Source organism: Nipponia nippon, unplaced genomic scaffold (genome assembly GCF_047370975.1).
Source record: "Nipponia nippon isolate SJK-2023a ecotype South Korea unplaced genomic scaffold, ASM4737097v1 scaffold_21, whole genome shotgun sequence".
Classification (NCBI taxonomy): domain Eukaryota; kingdom Metazoa; phylum Chordata; class Aves; order Pelecaniformes; family Threskiornithidae; genus Nipponia; species Nipponia nippon.
Genome location: NW_028262338.1, coordinates 5,376,373 through 5,400,075, shown reverse-complemented (window position 1 = coordinate 5,400,075; position 23,703 = coordinate 5,376,373). Strand labels below are relative to the sequence as shown.

Genomic DNA, 23,703 nt, shown 5'->3' with positions numbered 1-23,703 from the left:
AAACTTATGTGCAGATTTAAAGCAGCATGTGAAGGATGCAGAATTTACTATCGTTCCCTTCTTAAAGTTTCTTGTCACCGGACAGCTTCTGCTTGCCCTGTGCAAGTCCCAGTAAACCTGCCGGCGTCTTCTTCATCGGCCTGTGCTTCCCCGGGCCCACAGAAACGCTTAAGAAAATTAATGATCTCTCTCCAAAAACCTCTGTTCTCTTCCTGTTCCCGGGTTGTATTGCTGTTAGGAGGAGGCGTTGTCATTGCTTCTCCCTGGGGCGGGGGTCGGCAGCGCGGTGCCGGGAGGAGCTGGTCCCAGGGGGGCTCGGGGCCAGGACACGGTCAGTGCTGCGGCCCCTCTGATCGCCAGCGTTTGACCTGCAGTATCGTGTGGTTTGCCCTATACAGAAGAAAAGAGCTGGTTACTTCTCTCTGGGATGGCTTAACGTGAGAGTCTAAACCATCGCCCAACTGTGAAAGGTGTTTTGATAAGAACTTAGCGTTCAGAAGCCTGAAATGAGGCACCGATTTCAGTTCCTGGCGGCATGGCCTGATTCTCGATTGGGATGAGCCCCGCTTGAATGGTTTGTTGTTTTTTTGGGCTGGGTTGTGGTTTATTGTTTTGTTTTGTTTTGTTTTTTTAATATTGGCCTTAATTAACTTACAGTTAGTTGATCAGTTCAGCAGTTTTTCTATACTTCATTGTTTCATATAAAAATAGATCAAGTCTAGCTGCAAATGGTTTCCCCTTGTGATGTTTTCTTCTATTGTTTGATTCATTAAGTACAGAATGTGCTTTGTTTCTAAAAACAAGCATACATCATTATAATTATAATTTCACTAATATTACTTTTTGTGATTATTGTTCACTAGAAAACTACAACTTGATATAATGACTAAAGCGTGCAGTTCATAATACACTTACAGTGTTTGTTTTCTTAATCTCTTGTGCTATTTTTATTAGAAGTAAATTATTTCAACATATGGAATTGCAGTTAAACTTATTTACCATTCTGCATTTATGTTTAGAAAAGCGACTATGCTGGAATGACACCTGCTTATTCTGTTTTCTTCTCATGTGCTTTTTATTTTAATCCACTTGCCTTATTGATTAGAAAAAAATATTTTCATTATACATGCAAACATGTCAGTACTCCAAGAATGAGAAAAGTGTATATCCTTCATCTCTAAAAAGCATCATCTGTCATTTCTCAATGAAAGAGGCTGAAAGAGTAGCATAGTTTTCAGATCTTGGTGTGTGTTTCTGGTGTTGCTAAATAGAAAAATACAGGCCAAATCCTGATCACATGGAAGAACACGAAGGATATCATCATTGCATTGTTGCTCTCTTTTCATATTTGGAGTTTAATCTTTTTGCACTGGCACAAATACTGTTTGTCTGAAGATGATTGGTGAAATAACAGTGAATGAAAGCAGATTGAGATCTCTGATTAAGTTTTATAGAAGCCTAAAGACTGTATTCTCAAAAAATCGTTTCTATCCATTAAGGTTCATTTCCTTAAAGTCCCTGATAGAAACAGGGAGGACAAAGTTCCTCTGGATACGGGATGGTCAAGTTAGACTGCTGTCCTGGCTCCTCCACAGAGGAGCCTTTCTCCAGGGAGAATCCATAAAGGAGTATTTTTAAATCTAAATGTCGTCTTCATGAACATCACAACCGTGCAACCTCGAAACACTGTGTTGTACCTCTGATCTCTAACCATCCCTGATCTGACGTATCCATGTTTTAATGCCGACAGGTCCAAAAGGCACGCAGGCTTAGTTTCCTGTTGGCGGGGTTTGGCTTTTTTTCCAGGCAGTGGTCCCTTGAAAATGCCAAGGAGAATAGTATCATCGACACGCATTTGTGATTTATTTTTCTTTTCTATTTCAGGCCCTTCAAATCATCACAGCCAGTCAACGCTGAGGCCTCCTCTCCCTCCTCCTCACAACCATTCCCTGTCCCATCACCATTCCTCTGCCAACTCCCTCAACAGGAACTCGCTCACAAATCGCCGGAACCAGATCCACGCGCCCGCTCCGGCGCCCAACGACCTGGCCACCACCCCCGAGTCCGTGCAGCTCCAGGACAGCTGGGTGCTCAACAGCAACGTCCCGCTCGAGACCAGGTGGGTCGCGTGGGCGAGCAGCCCTGGGGGTGCCACTGCACGAGAAAGCCGTTCGGCTCCTTAGGGGATGGGGTTTCGTTCACTTTGTGTCAACGGTGGCTTTGGCTGACACAGCAGTGGGAGTTAGTGCCATTAGAATACCTACAAGCCTCTGATGTGCCTTGCATCGGAAGGTAGACAGGTGGACATCTCTCTGTTCACAGAGAGCCTTTTATTCATTTCGACCATGCCTGCATACACGACTCATGGTATTAGTACCACATATTTTGCTCACAGGCTCAGGAACAACTTACTTACAATTCATATTGGCTGTGTTGCTGAAAAATTACACGTTTTGCCTTTCCTGAAGTAACAAACAGAGACTCATTTGAAATTATGCATTTTGGGAGACCTTGAGAAACAATCCCAGATTCAAGATTGACAGCACTATAACTTTAATTTATATTTTATCCAGCATGCAAGCTCATTTTATTCTCTTCTGTACATGTTAACAGCTTGATGCCCGTGGGGCAAACAGTTGCATATAAATGAAAAGGTGCAGCACTTAGGCCTGCCAGAGAAATAAATAAATAAGTGCCTGACATGCTGCAGTTCTAAATGTTCTGGTTTGTTGTCATTTGGGGTATGGAACATCAAATATATTTAACTTGTGCTTTAAATAGTGGAGCTGGCAGGGCTGATCTCCCAGCATTTAAAATTAGCCATTGTGGTGCTGAAAAAGTGATTGGCACAGTAGAGTGTTCTTGCTTGCCCGGACAGCTGTAAACACAGCACAGAGGTAGAGGAGCTGGACTGCTTGTAACGCTGACTCGTACCATGGTTTCAGCTGCTTGGTTGCCACAGCTTCTGAGCTATTACCTTTGAATTGCAGCCTTCCAGGAATTTAATGCTACTTAGCTGGATTACGCCCAGAGTAGCTAGGTATGGTACAGTTACACCGCCGTGCAGTCTCAGCCCAATCCCTCCCAGTTTGATTAAAGCCTGCCTTCTGGTTTGGAGCTCTGGGAGGTGTTGGTATAGCTGGATTGAAGCTTACAACACCCAGGCTGTTGTTATCCAGCAGTTAATCAGCGGTTGTAGCACCGTGGGGAGCAGATGAGACTGAAAGGAGCGGGGAGTCTGTGCCCAGTCTGTGCTCCTGTGCCCACTTTTGGAACGGGCACAAGGGGCTGCATTCACATTGCCCTACTTTGCTAAAATGGTAACGTGGGTGCCGTGAAGAAGCGGGGGGGCTGAATGGCAAATACAAGCTATCTGAAGCCTGAAATGTCCAAAAAGAGAAAGGAACAGGATTCTCACTTACTGAAGGTTTGGAGCTAACTTCGACCAACAAAAAGAATTGCGAGTGAAGCTGTGCTCTTAACTGCTGCCTCTGTGAGAGCATCTGCTACTATTTAGAACTTAATTTTGGCATCCTGGATTTGGTATTTATTACTAAGAATTACAAGATAGAAATGTTGGTCCTATTCAGGCGGGGCCAGTTGTTGCTGTGTGGTTCATTGCCCGCAGGACTCTAACGTACTTTTAATTCTCGTGTAGAGCAACCCCCTGCCGTTCCTTGTCTATCTGTTCTCATATGTTCTTCTTGGGTGCAACGGCACCTGAAATACGTCATTTCTGATGGGTTAAATTGTCCCGATTTACCAAGCATTTTATAGGGAGGAAATTCATTGGGATATTCACAAAATGATTCTTTGTCATAATACTGGCATCCCTGAGAAACAGGACTGGGCAGTTGCCTGGCTGTTTTTCTTTTACTGTTTGATCTTGTGCCTATTCCCTGTATGTGGAGACTACCAATTCCATTACTAGATTTGGTTCTTCTGCTTTTCTATTTTTTATCATAAAACCTCTGGGAATATATAGGTATTCATGTTGATGACAAAAGGTTACTTTGTGAATACTGTTATTTTTGGAGGTCGCAAGATACCCAGCAGTTAATTGGAGCTTTTCCGCAGATGGGCTTGTCATACGCAAACATTAAGACATTAGAAAACATCCTGACAGGATTGCTGTGTTCTAAGACTATTCCAGAGTTGCTTCAGGATCAATTTTTCTTCTTTTCTGAAATTACACACCTGACAGGACTTGATGACAAGTTTCATCACAAGAATATTAACTCAGAAGATGATGATTTTTTTTTTTCCTGGTTTGCAGCAAGTTTTGCTGAATTTGATGCCTGCAGAATCATTGGAGACTTTCAGAATTAGCCTGTAATTCTTTCATTTTAAAACTGGTATTTCATCGAAATTCATACCAGTAGCCACAAAAAAGAATGACACTTTTTTGCCGACTTTTTAGTTCAGCCTTTACTTTATAGCTTTGCCTTGTGAAACATTGATCCCTCTTATCCTGCCTCTTCACAGTGCACTACTCTTTAATTTTTTTTCCTGTTGTCAGTTTATTAATCTCAGCAGTGGAGTGCTCAGGAGGCAAAGCCAGCGCTGACAGCACCTGCTTTATCAGAAAAGAGTTTCACAACTTTTAGTTTTCACCTTTCAGTTACCTTCAGTAGATTCTGGTCTCAAATGAAATTAATGTGCAAGTGGTCACATTACTGATTATGAAACAAAAAGAGGTACCTGAGCTGTCTGGAGGGAATGCTTTATGGCAGCACTACAAAACTCGGAACACAATTTAGATTCCAGACGTCTCTTTATCTAACAGTATCGAGCACTGAAATAATTGAATAATACAACGTGAGTCTGCATGTTGTTATTTTTCTTCTGGTCGGAATGTTTTTCCCTCCCTTCCCTTCTTTCCTTCACTGTCTTAGGCAGTTTGGGCTAAATTCAGACTATTTGGAGACAGCACATTTTCCAAATATATCCTTTCTCCAGCTCTGGTTTCAGTATCGATGGGGGGAGGGGGAGGTTAATCACATTTGTTTCATTTTCTTTGCGATGTAAAGTAAGCTTTTACTGCTTGCCCATGTTTTCGCAGCAAACATGCCTCTTCAGGCGCCTCTACCCAAAGTCTCCACGTACCCTTTGTGGTTCTGTATTTTTTACATAATTATGCTTAGCTGTATTGCAGCAGCTTGTTGCTTTTAGCGGAGTTACAAGATTGCAAAATGCTTATATGGAGTTGCTAATTATGCTTTTTTAGAATCATAGCATCGTGGAATGGTTTGGGTTGGAAAGGACCTTTGAGGATATCCAGTCCAACCGCCCTGCCGTGGGCAGGGACATCTTTCACTAGATCAGGTTGCTGGAAGCCCTGACCAGCCTGACCTTGAACACTTCCACTGATATGTGCTTGATATTAGTGTGCTCGTTTCTGGATCAAGGCAAACAAATATGGACTATATCTTCCCTAGTTTGCTGCTGCTTTATGGCTGCAACAGGCCTGCAGGCTGGCTACGTAGTTGTTCTGTTTTCTTTGAAATAAGGGTCCATAATGGAAGGGTTGAAATATCTTTAACTAAGGATGCAGTAATGCATTGCCGTATTTTTATGGTGCTATTTTTATGGTTCATTTCTGCAGTACTTAGCTGCTTTACCTTTAGGCTCGGAGCTGCTGTTTAATGCTCTTTAACTTTTATTGTCCTCTTGCAGTCTGTTTCAAACCATCTTCTCCTCCTCCTTTCCAAAGTGCTGGTTTCTACGTTCTCCAGTGAAGAGGTGTTCCTTTATTGCTTTTTTAATCATTGCTTTCGAAGAGGATGAATGATGAAAATACTACCTTTGAACATCCCGGTGTGGGTCTCATTACTTCCAGACAGCTAGAGAGGCAGCGCTCTGCTTTAAAGCTTGAAATGCTTTGAGGGCACAGGGCGAAAAGCATGGCTTTGCGAGGAAGGTTTGCATCACGCTTTGCACTGCGAGACTCCTCTCTGGGACGGGAACCTCACGCAGGGCCATCTGCAGGCGCCGGTCCAAACCGGAATGACTCACAAGCGAGGATAACAGAAGAGCTTTCATGGGTAGATGTTTGACTGAGATTGCCTGATGTACTAATGCCTGCTCCGGTACTTTATATTGATATTAATTTAGTTGGTACCGTTATAATTAATAATACTTAATCCAGGAGAAAAAAGGACAAAATTAAATAGAAATTAGTCTTATTCTTTAGTCTCATAATTAGCCTTATACTTTGAAATATTTTCAATCCAAATCTTTTAGTTGTAAAGATAATTTTGTATGTCTGTCTATAATTTCTTTGAGCTTGCTCACAAGGGTCTTACTAGGGTTCTGTCAAGAACGTAACGTACTAGTGTTTCTCCTGTATTTCAGGAGAAAGGATGATGGTCACTCTTCTGGGGATTACGAGATCTGCTTCCTTAGACCATCTTGTGGGCTGTAGTATAAGAGCGGCAGTCCAAGTATAGTGTCATTTAAGCAAAGTTCAGTTTAAAGATTGAGCAATCTGAAAATCAGCCTTAAAAAAAACCCCATGATGCTCTTCAGAATATTTGCCTGCTCCTGGGGTTCAAGCTGTATTTCTTTCTTTGCCAGTCCGATGAGGAGAGAGAGCTAGGACAGGAATGGGAGATGAATGGATGGAGTAGCAACGTGAGCTGTATCCCAGGCTGCACCACTGCAGTGCGTGAACTCAGAGTCGTGGGGCACCCGAGCAGGGAGACATCTGAGCTCAGCACTTCTGCAGCTGCGGCCGTCCGGGCAGCGGAGGCGTGAATGCGGTACTCAGTGGCTATGCACAGGCTAGAGCAGCTGGGGCAAAAAAGCCAAGAATAGAGTACATGGAGAGCGGGATTCAGTGCTGAGGGGTTTTTTAAAGAAAGAAATTAAATATCTGAAATGTTAATACTGAATGCAGATGCTGTACCATAATAGGGTGTCAAGACGAGCTGCAGAACTTCTGAACTGAATATGTAAACTTGAAGTTTCTGAATGTGCAGAAGTTCCAAGTTACAGCCGCTCTCCACAATTGTCTGCCTATTTTGAATAATGTCTCAATATTTTGATATCTCTATACATGATGCAAAATGTTCTGGAACAGAATAGTGAAACAAAATTTCTTTTCCTTTTGTTGATGCAAATTTCTAGGATATATTCAGCATAACAAACAACTACTTGGAACAGTGACATAACTCCTCGCTCTAATTTTGCGTTGTCTTATGTGGCTTTCTCTTACCACTTACTTCAACTATAAGGCTACAGGCACATATGCTACAGCAGTTTCATCCTCTGAGTTTGAAGGCTGGGGCAAGAACTGACTCCTTCATTCCCTTGTTCCTGCTTGTGAAGGTTGCAGGAAGGTTGGGTGGACTTTCCAAATAAATGGGATCTGCACAGATAGATTCTGGACCTATCTAAAAATCAAAAGCATTTTAAAGAGTCAAGTAAAGCACAGTTAAAAGCGTCCCTGAGGACTTCACACACATTTGGGCCGTGTACTTGGAGGAATTCCAAAAACATTGTAGAAAGGTCATTTTTAGCAGGCTGCTGTAGTATCTTTTTCATAACAAATGTAGACTGTGATAGGAGAGAAAAAAGGGTGAAGGAAAACACTACAAAGGCAGGGTATGGAATGATGGTTCAGAAAATCTCCCACTCACATACACATAAGCTCAAAGAAGTTTTTCAAGACTGCAGATAATTTCATGTTTTCATGATCTTGTTGGCTTGCATTTTTAAGTTTTGGGTTGTGCAGAGTGAACAGGCAGCACGAGTGACTGCACAGGAAGAGGCAGGTATGTTTAGGCTGTTACTTTTTATTAAAAAAAATTAATCTCAAATGATGTGATTTAGGTTTCTGTTCTTCAAGTTTACATGTAGACTGATAACAAAATTATTTGAGAGATTTGAGTTTATTATTCTATTCTATTATTTATAGTTATTTATAGACTTGAAATAGCACTGTTGCTAGTACTTTTTTTCTTGTTAAGTGAGTAGTTGAATTAAGAGAGAGTGAAGAACTTACATGTATGCCTTTTAAAATAGAAGTGTTTTGAAATTATCTTCATTAATTGATGTAGAAAGCTAAAAATGAACGGACCTATTGAAATGCAAAATACTGGTGTTATTATCATCGTTACTGCAATAACAAATGTAGGCATTATTGGATTTCAGCACTTTGACTGCACTATGCAACATTCTAGTCAGAACTTTACAGCAGAAAAGACACAAGCTTTTCCAGTTAAGGGAAAGGTCCTATAGTTTGAGCTGATTCAGAGCTGCTTGAATCTTGCTATATCTGCATTATTGATCCTGCTCCCGTTAATATAAGTCCGTATGCAGAGTAACGGACCTTTTGTGTTTATGTCTGTAGCTATTCGTGTTCATTTTACTGAACACACGGAAAAAATTTTTCATGATGAGGGTGGCAAAACACTGGAAGGGGTTGCCCAGAGAGGTGGTAGATGCCCCATCCTTAGAAACATTCAAGGCCAGGTTGGACGGGGCTCTGAGCAACCTGATCTGGTTGAAGATGTCCCTGCCCATTGCAGGGGGGATGGACTGGATGGGCTTTAAAGGTCCCTTCCATCCCAAACTATTCTATGGTTCTATGATTTTTATGAGCTGCTAACAGTTTCATTGCTGCATTCCTGGAGAATAAACAATAGTGCAAGAAGAATATGCATAAATTTAAAGGGTAAAGCAATGATTTACTGGCTACCTCACTCAAAAACTAGCTAGGATTTCAGCTGACAGGCTGAGTCAGCGCGCTCGCCACCCGGTGCGGGGCACCCAGAATCCTTTTTGGCCTTACAGGCACCAGTCGGGCAGGTCGGAGGTGGCTCCCGTAGCTCCATGGGGTCGCTGAGCTGCCGTGTGCCACCAGCTCCATCAACGCCAGCCATTCAACCCAATGCATCCTTGCCAGCCTTCCCGGGTTTTCCTCTGTCAGATTTTATGCCTTTCCATGTTGGCGTTCTCCCTCTCAAATTCTTGAGCTACTAATGATCTCAGCAATCCTTCCTCTCTCCCTGTTTTTCACCTTATCTTTCCGCAGACTCTCTCGCAGCTCTGTGTCAGCGGCTTTCTGGGCAGCCTGCGCCAAGGCTGTGCCGTTGGGACAGACCGGAGCCAGGAACACAGGCAGGGAGAGCCCCAGGAGGCTGCTGGAGCCGGGCAGCTTACAGCAGGGACTAGAGAAAGAGAGACGGTTGTAAAAGCTTCCCCAACAGTATCTCAATCCAGATCAAATGCAGGTTGTCCTGTAAAGAGGTATCTGGTACAGAGCTAATGCTGCAGCTGTGGTACAATACAGATGTTTTGCCTTTTTTTATCTACTCTGTTTTCAACTGCAGCTTTGTGAACACTGCCTGTTTGTTTTTGTTTAATAATATGACAGATCAGGGTGCCCAAAGGCTGGCACCTGCCTTTTTGTACAACATCCTACTTTCCTGTCAGGCAGCTTTCAATTACCATGCTTTTGTGTGTCCAACCGCGTCTGTGTTAAGCGTGTGGAGTTGGCAGTGACAAGCTAGTCTGGTACTCAAGGCAACATCCGTGACACTCTGCTTAACACGCTGCATTTTTTAGAAGACTTTGCCTGGGGATGCGAAGAACCCAGCCTTTAAGGAATCATGAACCTTTGGAGAGCTGGGGAGCTGGTATTAGAGCTGCGCTGGAAGCTGGGTTGCTGCTGCGAGGTTCGGAGTTACGGTACCGTGGATAGAAGTGTCCCATTGGTATTGATGTGTTCATTGTGAATTATTGTTTCTGTGCCTAACAGAGTGTCTGTGGTTCCTGCACCATGCACAGTTAGTCGCAGATTGGTTACCTGCGGCAGGCTGAAGAGCGCTGCAGTAGCGTGTTGTGGTGGGGCTGTCCTCTGTTTGCAACGGGCGTTGGGGTGCGAGGGTGCCCGCAGGCACGCTTGTGCAAAGCGGCCGCTTCATTTATGTGTGTATTTTAAATAGCTTTCCACCGAAAAATCTGTCGTCTTACTGAGTTCAGTCTGTAGATTTGATGTGATTGAGACAATTTCTTGTAACTGTACAATCGAAACGCCTATAGATAACATGTTAAACCTTTATTGCTAACTCCAGTGCATTTGGGGAATACCTAAGTCCCTGTGTTCTAGACACTAAAAAGGGTAGAAACTTCGGTGCAGTTTTACCACACCAGAGAGCCCTCAGCTGAGTAAACCTGGCTGATAATCCTGTCTTTCTCTGCAAGAACCTGAGAGCAAGAACATGCAATTAGATCTCATTTGGGGAAAAACCGAGAGACCCTTACAGAGGTAACCAAAGCTTGCACCAGTCTAACACTCAGAGTTCGTTTTAGCATAAGAGACATAAGAACAGCTTCTAGTTTTCTTCAATCTTGGTTTCTTTTTGTATGGAAGTTAGAAAACTGCCATAAAACTTCACTGTCTGAATTTGGCAGCCTCTTTGAGGCTTCCACTGACATAAAATGACTCATGGCTACTTCTTTGGAGGACTTGGACTACAGAAGATTTTTTTTTCCCCCAATGAAAGCCAGCATCTTGCGTTCTATATTTCATTGGGTTTTTTCTGCTAAGAATAGATATCCAATAAAATTATAGACAGATGTTATTTTACCACAGCTTGAAGATATTTTTTGAGTCCTAGAACCACTAAATTGAGCTGTTACTATTCTCTTGTATCTTTTCTATTTATTAATCACTATTAAAAACCTATGAAAAAAAACTATGAAAAAAAGACAATTTAAGCATTCCAGCTCTCTGTATTTCTTTTTTTATACAGAATAAGCTTAGGATAGTATGAGGAGGAAAAGAAGCAATTTATTTTAGAAAGTATCTTGTTCTTCCTTTCTATTACAGTTTTTCATCTCAAAACCCATTTTTTTTTTTTTTTTTCAGCTGATTCTTGCAGAGTGCTGCCATGACAATCTGACCAGAAAGGAGGGGGGAAAAAAGAGATTGTTCTCTCAAAGAATATGGAAGTTAATACAGTCTCTGTCAGACCACTATTCCCTGAACACCAGAGGTCCTTTTGACCTGTAGGAAAATAAATGCTAGAGAGAGCTCTGAATTAATGAAGAAAGCAAAATATAGCTTTTTCCATTTACCGTTAGTCCACAGAGCTGTGGACAAATGTCCCCTCGCAAGCTCCACGTTCAGAGATGTCACCTTTTTCCCAGCGTCAGCGATGAGGTCCCCGTCTGTGATGCAGCGCATCAGCAGCGCATGCTGCTTAAAGGGGGGGCATTTCACAGCCCAGAAAGCTGCGGAGCGGTGGAGGAGAGCGCTGAGCGAGCTACAGGGTTAATTTATTTTCTGCGAGCAGCATGCGAGCTCCTTCCATAGCTTTCATGGACGCTGAAATTACTGAATCATTGTATATTGACAATCATATTTTGTAGTTTTCCAGTATAGGAATGTTTTCGTGGTGCATAGAAATTAGGGAGACTGGGCTGAGACTTAGCAAATTTACTCCCACGTTTTCAAAATAGAAATTTAGTCCCAACCTAAATCAAATTATTAATGCTAGTTGTGAGGTAGAGAATTTGTTTTTCTTAATAGTGTTTGATAGGTGAACAGGTAAGACAAAGAATACACAGGTTTTTTAATTCTAATGTGGAATGTATTTGAAATTAAGTGAATGGGTACAAATAAGATAATTTCTTTTCATAAGCAGTTGTTGTACAATACCTCCCAGTCTTACCGCTGCGAGACTGTAATTAATGTTGATAAATGCTCATGTGCTCTCTGTGCAGCTTGGGCCCACAGACAATTGGTTGTACCAGAGCATGTCAAATCCCACATAAAAATATAGCTATAGATCATTGGGTTTAGGAATGGAGTTGAGACAAGTCGATTTATTTCCATTAGTAGCTGAATCTAGACTTAAAACTCTGGGGGTCCAAGTATTTTGTCCGTTATGTTCTCAGCCTTTCTGGTGTGCCTTACTATAACTTAAGGTATTTCCACTAATCCCTTTTCCAGCTTCTGAATGCAGTGCCCGTTTTCCAAAATGGCTTGGTGGATACTTAACATATCTTTAGTTAAATGTCTTTTTAAAACTTCTGAAGGCAGAATAAGAAGACGGTAAACTTTCAGCTTTCAAAATCCCTGGGTAGGACTCGTAGGTGTGACAAAATTCAGAGTTTATGCAATGATATTTTTTCTTTTTTGCTTTGAGAATGACACCATTCCACATATCCATTTCAACTGGCCTTTTTGGCTTCTGTCAAGTTCTGGTGGGTTCTAACAATATAACAGAGATCATGTTGGCATGGATAAGTATTTTGGTTTTCTTTATATACCTTATGTGTCACAAAGTGGATCACAGTGGAACGATTTTTTTCTTCTTTTCCTTCTCGCGGGAAACAGTATATGATTGACATGTTCTATTAAAACATATCTAGATATTAATTCAATTTTAATGGGAGCAGAGTTTCATTATATATCTGAGTTTACTTTAACAATGCTTTATATTAAAATTTCTGTTGGTACTATAGCTGCCTTCTCAGCTAAAGAGGACATAAAAGTCCTGGGTTTAAAAACCTTGACATTTCAGATAAAGACAGTGCCAAGGACTGCAATTTCCAGACTGATTCTGAGAGATCTGCTTGTGGGCAGGGAAAAGGACAGAACAGTAAGAACTGTTTGTTGGAGACCCTTAGGTCCGAACCTGCAAGGGCCGCTCGTGCCAGGAGGATTTAGGAGGAGAAGGGAGTCCTGGGCTGAGGCAGATGCAGAGTTAGCCTGAAGGAGCGGGACGAGCCTTCCTACCTGCCTTTGGCTCACCGGGTCTCTCTTCCTTCTGTCCGTCCTTCCTTCCTCATGCCCCATGTCACTTCAATCCCTCGTTCCTATCATGGAAGTGGTATTGTGTTCCCAGCACCGGAGAGCAAGCAGAAAGGACTAAAAATGCTTCTGCTAACAAGTGTTAATCAGGTGTTAACCAGCCAAAAGGAACAGAAGTGTCAATGGATCTAGCGTAACACAACCAGCCTGAGAACATAATTTTCCCAACAGTTCTTTTCATTGAATTGTTGCAAAGTAAAGAAACATTTAAAATGAAGCGTTCAGGAAATCGGACTTTCATTATTTCTTGCTTTCTTGTAACTGGAAGGTGTGGGTTTTAATTTAAAAGGCTAGGTAATTTTGAGAGGGAAACCCTTTTCGGGTTTTAGGCATTTGCCTTTACTGTGTTTTCTCATAGATCATATACAATGTGTAGAAAAGAAGCAATTCTAACGTCTAACAAGCCTCACTGATAAGGAAAAAAGAAGGGCAACTTTATTTGAAAAAAATGATGGAATGTTTCTGTCAAGTAACTGGTTAGAATATTCCCCTTTTATTCTACTTCTTTCTTTGTTTTACAAGTACTGCATTTAAAGAAAAAATAACCCAGAACACAGTATTAATCTGCTTGAGATAGTTAGGCTTCGAAAGCCACTTCTGATTGTGTACTTGTGTGTCTGAAGTTTTTTCTGCGGTGTCTCCAAAGCACAAAGAAAAAATTATGACAGCGAATACTGCCACTGTCGTAGGTGACTGAAGTATTTTCTGAAACAAACTGAATTTTGATCACTGTTGTAAGGGACGTACAAGGTCATTTGGGGGTTAAAAAAAAACTAATAACAAAGGCAGTGTCAAACAAAGTGATTTCTCATGTTCATTAATAGAGTGTATTAATGACTGCATTAAAACCAAAAAAGACCGTATTTTCAGAGACTGTCTTCAAATGTGAACGTTGAATCATAAAACTGGGAAACCTAGCCAGCCTTCCTTTTACTGTTTTCTACCTGTATGAAAATTCTGTGCAATTTATTATGCTCTGGGTTTCATTTCAAAACACATGCTTTAATGCTCTTTAAAATCACTTCGGTTATGCTGTATAATAGGTATACAGCAAACGCTATGCTGGGAAGTATGCACAGGCCTGAGGATGGGCTGGAAAACGTACTTCAGAAACACGTTTCAGTTTCCAACTCCCAAATCATTGTCGTAATAAGCAGTGACTGAAACTGATTTTAAAGTTCCAGCAGGTGATTTGAGAGTGGCATGCTGGATTCTCGTCTGAGTAAAAATGTTAAACATTTTTACATTTGAAGTAAGGCTTGGGTTATTTCAGGCTATGGTTTTGATTTTGGAGATTACTGAGTGTCTTCATTCTCATTGATTCCAAGAAGCCCTTGTTTGTCAGAGCTGTGAAGGGGTAGGGTACGGAAAAAGCTCTTTTGCTTCAAAGCTCTTTTGTCTCAAAACAAGTGGCCTTCCTGAAGACCGCTGCCTTTGTTCTGTGCTTCTCTTTTTATCGTTTACGGGGAACATGCTTGTAGTCAGTTCTTCCTGACTGTGAGCAGTTAATGTAGAGGAGCCAGTCTCCTAGTTTGCTTTCTCCGTCTCCTCTATCCGGAATGTGTTGGCAGCATTTTCTGTGATTTCGTTAGGTAGCATGTTGTGTCCCTTATTTTCTTCTTAACAAATGTATGGGCAGTTGAAGTCCTCTTTTTTCTGCTGAGTCGTGTGCTTTTGGTGATTGTCTTAGTTGTTCATCCCAAACCTGTGTACCATTAAAAAAAATAATGGTTCATTCTAATTCTGGCAAGATCTTTTCTTACAGGACTATGGTTTTTGCTCAATATGTTCTTAATGGTTTTTGCTGGCAGCTTTTGCCGAGAGCGTTAATGAGACTCGTAGTTGTTTTGTCTTAGAATATTTGTTGGGTAGTGGATTCCACAGGGAAATCATGTAAACCTGTGAACTCAGAAAGGATGGTTTTTCGTAAAGCCAAGGGCTCCGTTACGCTAATAAACGTTACAGTACTTTGTAGTGGAGTTAGTTACTTTGTCCTAAGCAAACACAGCCCAAAAGGAATTGATAATGACATCACTTCCGAGTATCCGCTTTGTTACTGGGCTGCTCACACTTCTCACAGGTGCAATCTAACTGGTACTCAAAGACACGTCACCGGTCACGCTGGTGTTTTAGCTGGCGTCTGGTCAAGTTGCATCCAATTGCAGAAAGAATTAAGCAGGTATCCTGACGCGGTGTTTTAGTGACAGTTGTTAAGCGCTGGTAGCAAAAAGACCATGAGAATTTTCGTCTCCTTATTTCTTCATACAAAATCCTTTTTCTTTTAATTGAATTTAACACCTTATGCAGCTGGAATGGAATAGGAATAGGAGATACTCTTTCTTAACTACAGGACTTGCCATTTTCAACTATGTTCCATTTTATGTTTTTCAGGCATTTCTTGTTTAAGACATCATCTGGAACTACTCCGCTGTTCAGTAGTTCTTCCCCTGGTTACCCGTTGACCTCAGGAACAGTTTATACTCCACCTCCCAGACTGTTACCTAGAAATACTTTCTCCAGGAATGCGTTCAAGCTGAAAAAACCCTCCAAGTATTGTAGCTGGAAATGTGCTGCTTTATCTGCAATTGCTGCTGCAGTCCTGCTTGCCATCCTGCTAGCATATTTCATAGGTAAGGCTATGTTTTCTCTGTCAAATCACATGGCTATGTCAGCAACCGAAAATTCAGCAGATAAAAGGATGGTCAGTCTGTTTCACAAATTTGTGTTCTTAATGAGCAAAGAAAATTATTATTCCTTATACTGATTAATGAGGAGAAATAAAATGTTCAAGTCCTGTTCACTGTCAGTGGAAGCAAGAAATCGATTCAGGATTCTCAATGTGCAGTGTTAACTGCAGGTGTTGGATATGCATCTCTCATAGATGGTCCAAAGAGAGGGTGCTATAATGATTTTTTGATGTACTACCATATGTTTAAAAAATATTTGGAAAAAATTGTGATAGGTGGTGAATTCATATAAGTAACAGAGGCTACTGGCATTTGAATTCAAATATTACCATCACATTCCGCCTTGAGATAAAAAACACAAAATCATTTTGATTACTAAGTCTCAGTCTATATCTGTCTGTGTGCCTAAATTTCTGGTAGTGTTAGATCTAAATAGTTGGATAGTTCCATTTTGTGTGCTGTTATTTTCCATATTCCACACATTCTTAGTAATTTGTAAGCAAAAATATAGAAAGGAACTCTAAATGTTGTGCTTGTTTCCCGTGATTAATATATTAATACTGACTACACCATGTCTTAATTCTTTCCGTGGTCCTTCGAGATTTTTTAACATGCTTCTGTTATTTGTCTTTTTTAATTTAATTTGCTTCTGCTCCCCCCACCCCATATCCCCCTCATTGTCTGTTGGTTTGGAGGTTTTTCTAAGTGTTTGCACAAGCTAGCTGTGTATTTTGTACCTTTTACAGCGCCTTCGACAATACGTTGATGACAGTGACATGCTGCACAAACTCTACCTTCTCTGAGTAAATGACAAAATTATGGTAGCTTGTTGCTATTTTCTGTTAATACTTTCCAGACCTATTCTGTGTGGGTTTTAGTTCATCTCTGAAACTCATCTCATATATAGTGCCCAAAAGACCTGTAAAGATGTACTGAATTTTCTCCCTATTCTCTCCATTTGAAGAGATTTTTTTTTTTGATCCCTTATAATCCGACTCAACAGGATAGACACTGTTTTCTAAGGAACCCCTATTTTTCATACTAGTGAGTTTCCATGTGTAATTACTATAGATAGTAGTAAGAGAGAGCTCACTGGCTACCTTATTGCTGCCGTCTCTTTAGGCCAGGCCTACATCCCAGCATACTCAATGCTACAGAGCTAACCAGCTTTCTGCGTTTCTTCTGTAGAAAACCTCAGAAGAATAACAGGCTTAGTTTGATATATAAATAAAAAGATTGGAAAGCACATGATTTATTGAACTTGACAGTTATCATACAACAGCTCTCTGTTTCAGTGATTATGCACATGGGAAATGATATCCTGCAAGTTGAATATTTTAATCATGTGCATAACTTTGAAGTGATGGATTATGAAATGTATTTTTCTTTGGTATTTATGTTATTGTAATCTAAAGCAAAGCTTTGCAACATGGTTATTGCTTTATACACTTTCATATGCTCTTTCAAGAGAGAATGTAAGGAAATGCATTGACTCTTAATAATTGATGAATGATCTATCATTTCAAGTAATGACATAAGTGATCTGTTTTGACAGAAGTTTTTGAGGTCTTCTTTCCTGACTAAAGAACGATGAGCGCAATAGCGTTGGCTAATGAACAGAAGAAAGCAGGTTTTAGGAAGAGAGTTTTGGCTCAAGGATTAGATAATGAGAAGTTACCTGACAAGCTTCATGCCATAGACAGTAAAGAATAAGTATATTGAAGAGTAGCTGTCAAAACCAGAAAATAGCTGCAATTAATCCTGTGAATAAATTCGATGGATCCACTGTGATCATAATTTAAAGTGATGGAGAAGAGAGAAAAGAAGAGAAAACAAAAAAGAAGTTTCATTGCCTTAGGTGCATGAGAACAACAGAAAGGTAAAGGGGATGTGCTTTAGTTAGGCCATTCATTAACTTAATTCCCTCACTCTCAGCAAAAACTCATACGATTCATTCCACGTGACAAAGAGCAGGTGTAAGACCATCGGCTATAAGCTAATCCACCCATTAAATTGCTGGGACTTGCTGTCCTCCAATAGTATGACTGAAGGTGCTTCATACTTAAGGTGCCTAAATCATCTCCTGATTTAAAAAAGAAAACCCTTAAGAACCTTTCCTTGCTCTGCAGCTCTCGGGAGGGTTGCCTTCTCCTGGGTATGTACAGAACTTGAGTCCTGGGAAAATTAAGTATGCTCTCTCCTGGGGAAAGAGCAGCAATGCGAAATACCAGCTGTCCCGCTCCTCTGCAGCTCTTCTGGAGCTCCTGACCTGCTAATCCCTGAACTGCTGTGAAGACAAAATAACTCTGTCTTGCTCTCTCAGGAGGAAAAATGTTTTTCTGTTTTCAGAACAGGTGACCAGAATAATGTTCAGATCAGACCAAAATCCCAATTCTGTCCTAATCATTGAGACAGTGGGAAAGTGCGAGCTATTAATCTACCAGGAGAGCTGGCAGGCTTGGGATGAAGAAAGATGTTAAGTTCCCCCAGGACGTGCAGGAGGAAGGGCGATACTCCGTATTGCAGTAACTCCTCTTGATGTATTTTGCTGTCAGAACTTCAGGCATAGGAGAGGCTTTAAAGGTGCTGATAATGTTTTTCTACCGTACGTGTCCACAAAGAAAATTTCTTGCTCTCCGCCATAGCAGAGGTGGTATCACCGGGGTTACATTAGCTAAAAGTAATAGGTACGGAAAAAGTCATCAAAATTTGCAGCAAATGGTTCTGCTACTTAGGTTTGTCAATATATCTGGGCTGTGTGAAGATGATCATATCAATGCTAATCAAGACTGTTGCAGGACTAAATGAAAAAGGCAATGCTGGCAAATACGAGTTAAATTATATTGAAAGAATACTTTGAAGTTCTGATAGTCTTCAGGACTTCTAAATGAATTGTCCTGTAATAAAAGAGATTGGGGAATTGATACAGATAGATCACTGAAAACGTGCTGTTTACATGTTTAAACGTGTGAAAGATTATGGCTGGCATGAAAAAATTTCTAATGGGGGGTGATTTGAAGAGACAAGCAAAACAAGTATCATAACAGATAGAAAAGAATAAATATTTAAAAAATTATTTAGGCATTCCTATTGCCTTTCTGATAACACACAAATAAAAATACAATGAAGGAAATGAAAAGGCAGTATGTTTAAAGCTTTAAAAATAAATTCATAGTGGATAATAACCTTCGGAACTTTTTGCCACACTACATAATTGATGTTAAATAAAGATACTACTGAGATTTTAACAAGTTAAGGATTTGTCAAAATAATGACAATATGTCTTGTTAGAAGGAGACTTCGGGTTTTGTTTTCTTTTTTAAGTTACGTGTAGATTGATGGTTTGGGGCACAAAATGCCATCGAAGTCTGGCTATTTAGATAGACTCTTCCTTTATAGGCCAGTCAGTACCATCGTTATCTGAGTTTTCCTAAATCTTCCTCTGCAACTTACCCGGACTGATGTCTGGGAAGAATTCCTGCAGGTCTGCGTGGCACTGGTTTACTGGGATATGGCACGTGTATGTGCAGAATATGCTTGGGGTTTGTGTGCGTACGGTTTGCCATCTTAGACACGCTGCTCTGTACTTGAATTCCCTTACCCTGACGGCGTTTCTGCAGAAACTTTGACACACGTCACATTCCCCAGGTTGAAAATAAATCAAGCAACTTTGGGTTTTTTTGTTTAAAGGAATAGACATAGGCAAAAAATTTTCAGATCATTTCCATGAAAAAGAGCATTTTAAGCCGTTTCTATGGCTGAGTGTTATACTATTTTTAACAGCAGAGAATAGGAAACATTCACTTCAGTTAACTTTTTCCTTACACGGCATACCAAATGTTGTCTGCTTATTTAAAGCCGGGTTTATCACTTCTCCCTGTTTCTTCAGTAGCCAGATGTAAACGAAATGCAGAGTGCAAGTTGGTAGTATTGCACAACGTCTTGGTAAATTCCAGCACGCAATATGTAAATAAAATTGTCCTGCAGTCCTGCCTGAGACATGTGTCGTTTCACAAAGCCCGGGACTTATTCCTCTTATCCTGGGTGACATGTGAAGAATGTAGAACCAGGCATTCAGATTAGGACATCCTGAAGATATTGGGCTGGTGGTAAAACCCAGTTACAAGAAAGTAATTTAGAAAGTGTCAAAAGGAAAGCATATACCGCACATATTGTCTTTGTCAGTGTTCACTTCAGAGGTTAAGGGAGTGATGAAAGCATTTGTCATGTTAAATTAGTTTTTAGCTCTTTAGATTCATGCCAAACTTGGAGGGGAAAAATATAAAAAAGAAGAAAGAAGGAGAGGAAAAAGAGAGTCACCTTGTGTTTTTCACAAAGTGATTGCTGCCAAACATAAATACCACATTTTTGTAAGCCCCTACACTGCTCTGATTTCTGCCAATCTAACTTTGAGCATCAGAGAACATCTGACCATCAACATGTCAGTACATTAAAAATGTGGTAGTTTGAAGTATTTGGACTTTCCTTTGGGGAAAAAAAAAATAGAACTGTTATTTCCTGTGGAAATTAAAAGCTACAATGGGTTTAAAGATGCTCCACTTGACAATAGTATCTTGAGACTCATACTGATGACTTTTGGAGTATTGATGCTATTTTATCTACTCGTATCACGTGCAAGAAGATACAGGAAAAATAAAAGGAAAATGACAGAAAGAAGTTATGAGAGTAGCATGCTTGCAGTACATCTTTAGTGCGTGTGTTGCACATGAAAATATTATTACTGCTTTATTCTTCAGTGTTATTGGACCTTAAAGACACATGAGGTTTAAGATAAATTTCAGTTTTCTGCATAAACTTAAAATAATATATTCACTTCTGTGCTATAGAACGGGGTGAATTGCCAAAGGGTCTGGCGGTTAATTAAGCAAATCATAGAAAATGTCTTTTTATTTATTTATTTATTTCCTATAGATATTTAAAATTAGAGCCTGAAAAATAGGTGTGCACAGAACAAATATTTTGGTAAACTTCTTGCTATTAGAAAGCATGATAGTAGGTGTTTTAAGGATAAAAGACATAGGCAAATAAAGGGTTAATTTGTTTGGTTATCCCTCTTGCACCCCCAAAAGTATTCATTTGTTTCTGTGACAGACAATAAAATTTATGGGGTTTCTGAAAAAATTAGACTTGGAAGTAGAAGTCTCGTCTTTTCTCTGCATCAAATATGTGTACGTACCACAGTTTGCATAAGATCGTGTTCTTCAGGTGTTGGTATCAACTTGAATTACTTTCTTCCCACAAATGAGTCTAAGTGCTTGTGTGCAGTTTCTTCTTCATTCATATTTGTCATTTCTTCCACTCATAAGTCCGATTGTCTTTTTGACCCCCATCTCACAGATCAGGATGCGTCAAAACGGTTTGCTCAAGTGGCTATCATCTTATGTATCAATTGCTTTTTTTCTCTCCCTCCGAGTTGTTTCTGACGAATGGCAACCTACATTTCATTTGATTCCTTATGTTGCATTTGTTGGTTTTACTTGTAGAGTCAGAAAACCACTGACTTGGTCTTGTCCAGACTTCACTGAAATCAACTATGCTAGGCATTTTGGAAACCAAGACTGAAAAAAGGACGGAGGCTCTGAGAGGGGGAGGTCATCTGGCTGCCAGTCACTGCTATCAGATTCACTTGAAATCAATGTAGACCGAGGGAGCTCTGCATCTTGCAAGATTAGCCGATGACAGAAGGTTCTGTTCTTAAATTTGCATTGAAAATAGGTGTCAGTTAAGGGGCAATAATTAAATTTTAGAATATGTCTGTCATATTCTAAATGTCACACATTCAGTGATTCTTACTGACTGGCATCAGTCAATCTGAGAGAGAAGAGAGGAGTAGCAGCTCGGTGAGCTTGTCTGGTGCTACCTCTGAGAAGAGGGGCTTTGAAGCCTCTCAGGGAAAAGCATCTGGCCCCATTCCATAAAAAAAACTATGCACTAGTGCTGGGAATCGTGGAGCCTGGCTCCAGGGACTGTAGACGTGGCTTTCTAGCCTAGCAAGTGTCCTGTTTCACGGTCCAAAGGTGTGAGAGATTCATTAGGTGAAGGAGACAATTTTCCTAGAGGCAAAATGCTCCAGCTGCTGTCTATGCATAATGCCACAAAGAACGGGAGGATTTCTATGTGAAATTATTTGGGTATAGTTTGCCCGTGCTTTTCCTGAGTCAAAAATAAAAGCTTGATCTCCAGATTTGTTCCAAGAAAAGCCAGTGTACCTATTGTTTTGCCTAGCAGAGATCTCGGAGATAATGGCAGTGCCTTTCAGTGGGAAGGGGCAGTCTTATCAGCCTGTTCAATTCTCTTTGTCTTTGTGGCGGATTTTCATACAGTAAACCTCAGCACTTGGAACTAAAGTGAGGCTAATGTTTCCATAACTCACAAAGTGCTATCACGTGCTTGGCACTTGAGATTGAAAACCCTTTCTGCTTAGCTACCAAGTCAAGCAAAGATACTCTGAAACCTTGGCAAGGAACAGGAGACCAAGAGGGTGTTTCCTGTTGTGTGTTATTGGGGTTGTCGGGGGGGGCACATCTGTGTTTGGTTTTCAATGCATATTGCACTACACAGTCTAGCATGGGTCTGAGAAAACGTTTTTCCCAGGTGCTGGAAGTGCTCCCCAGAAGCTGTTACAATATATTGCTGTGAGCTTGAGTAAAGCGATGTCACTGCCCCGCTGATGCTAGCTGTTCTGGCTGCTGCTGCACGACTCTAAGCATGTGGTGTGGTAGAGGTTAGTATCACAGAAATGAGCAATGTGATATAATAGGATAGCAATGGCCTACCTGGAAATTATAGACAGATAGTGTTTAAAATTAGTAGTTTAGTAGTACAATTATTATTTACACAATACAGGTTGTGGCTTTTTCTACTCCAAGCTGCGAGAATGGCTTCCTCAGAGATGCTTGTGTTTGTTTTCTTTTTTTGTCTCAGTTGTGAAGCACATGCTGTGCTTCGCATGCACTGCCGTCGTCCTACCATGCACAAACTAGAAAATACCCTGGGTTTCCTGATGGCTGCGGAACAGAGCCTCTTCTCACTTTCATCAGTGAAAATGCTGAATATTATGAATTTTTTTAGTAGTCTAGAATTTAATCCCAGAATCACAGGTATGAAGTCTGGTCAGGGCAAAGAGATAGCAGACATAAGGAGATGCAAAGCGCATCTTGCAGGAAGTCAGGGGGAAAATGAAGAAAAAGCTTTGAGATACTTTAGTGAGACATGCTTTATAACCGAGCCCAACATACTGAGATGAGGCCATTTTTCAGGGGAAGGGTAAGCATAAGGGATATTGAAGATTAAATTTTGCTAATATAATGCCAAGTCAAAGATACCTATCAAATAAACCTGTGGTCATTCTCTCTGAAAAGTCAATGTTCAATATCAGTGTAAAATGTCTCATTTCTCCCTAGGGAAGCATTGCTCTGTTAGCAGCTGTTTATATTGAGATCACCTGTTGATCATTTATGGATTCATTTATATCGATTACTTGTTGCTGTGCTTCTTTCTTAACTCATTGTGTTGTTTTGCACTTAGCGCCCTTACGGATTTTATTCATTTAAATGTAGAAGTACATGTTTGCCTTTAGGAGTATAACTGTTGCTCAATGGGGTATAAGCAGATTGAAAGATGTGACATGAACTTTGTAATTGTGGCTGATGTAACTATGACGAAAGCCATGAAAAAAAACCACAAATAAAAAATGCTTAAGTGTACTAAAGAGACGAGAATATTCAAGGAGTATTCAAGGAACTTGCAGGAAGACGAAATATAAAAATAGGAATTAAATTCAAGTTGTGAAAATAATAAGACAGGGCAACAGACTACAGAAATTATGGTGCAAAAGTTGAACAGCGGGAAGGGAAATGACACATCACTATGGAATGACAGAAAACTTTACTCACCATATTATATAATGTGGTGAAATTACCTCCTTCCAGTAATTTAAAAAACTGTTTAAGAAACAGTTTTCAGATTCGTTTCAGCTTTTGCTTATTCAGGCTTTAATGCTATGTAGTCTTGCTGCATCATACTTGGAGCTACCTGCTCGCTTCACTATTCAGATACAAAAAATCCTAGCCATCTTATATATTCTGTATGTCCAGTAATAAAGTCATTGACTTGCCAAGGTCAGTGAGTTTGAATACCTAGCAGACCACATTCACGTTATGTTGTGCC

At 40.5% G+C, this 23,703-nt stretch overlaps 1 protein-coding gene across 4 annotated transcripts in view; it reads left to right on the top strand.

Moving 5' to 3' along the window:
- Nucleotides 1–23,703, top strand: part of TENM2 (teneurin transmembrane protein 2) — a 1,190,981-nt gene that overhangs the window by 1,003,385 nt on the left and 163,893 nt on the right. For all 4 annotated transcript variants that reach the window (XM_087760050.1, XM_087760049.1, XM_087760052.1 and 1 more), the window contains 2 exons: nt 1,885–2,119; nt 15,218–15,456. In XM_087760050.1, the coding sequence (XP_087616176.1) occupies nt 1,885–2,119; nt 15,218–15,456 (474 nt within the window). The remainder of the gene's footprint in view (nt 1–1,884; nt 2,120–15,217; nt 15,457–23,703) is intronic.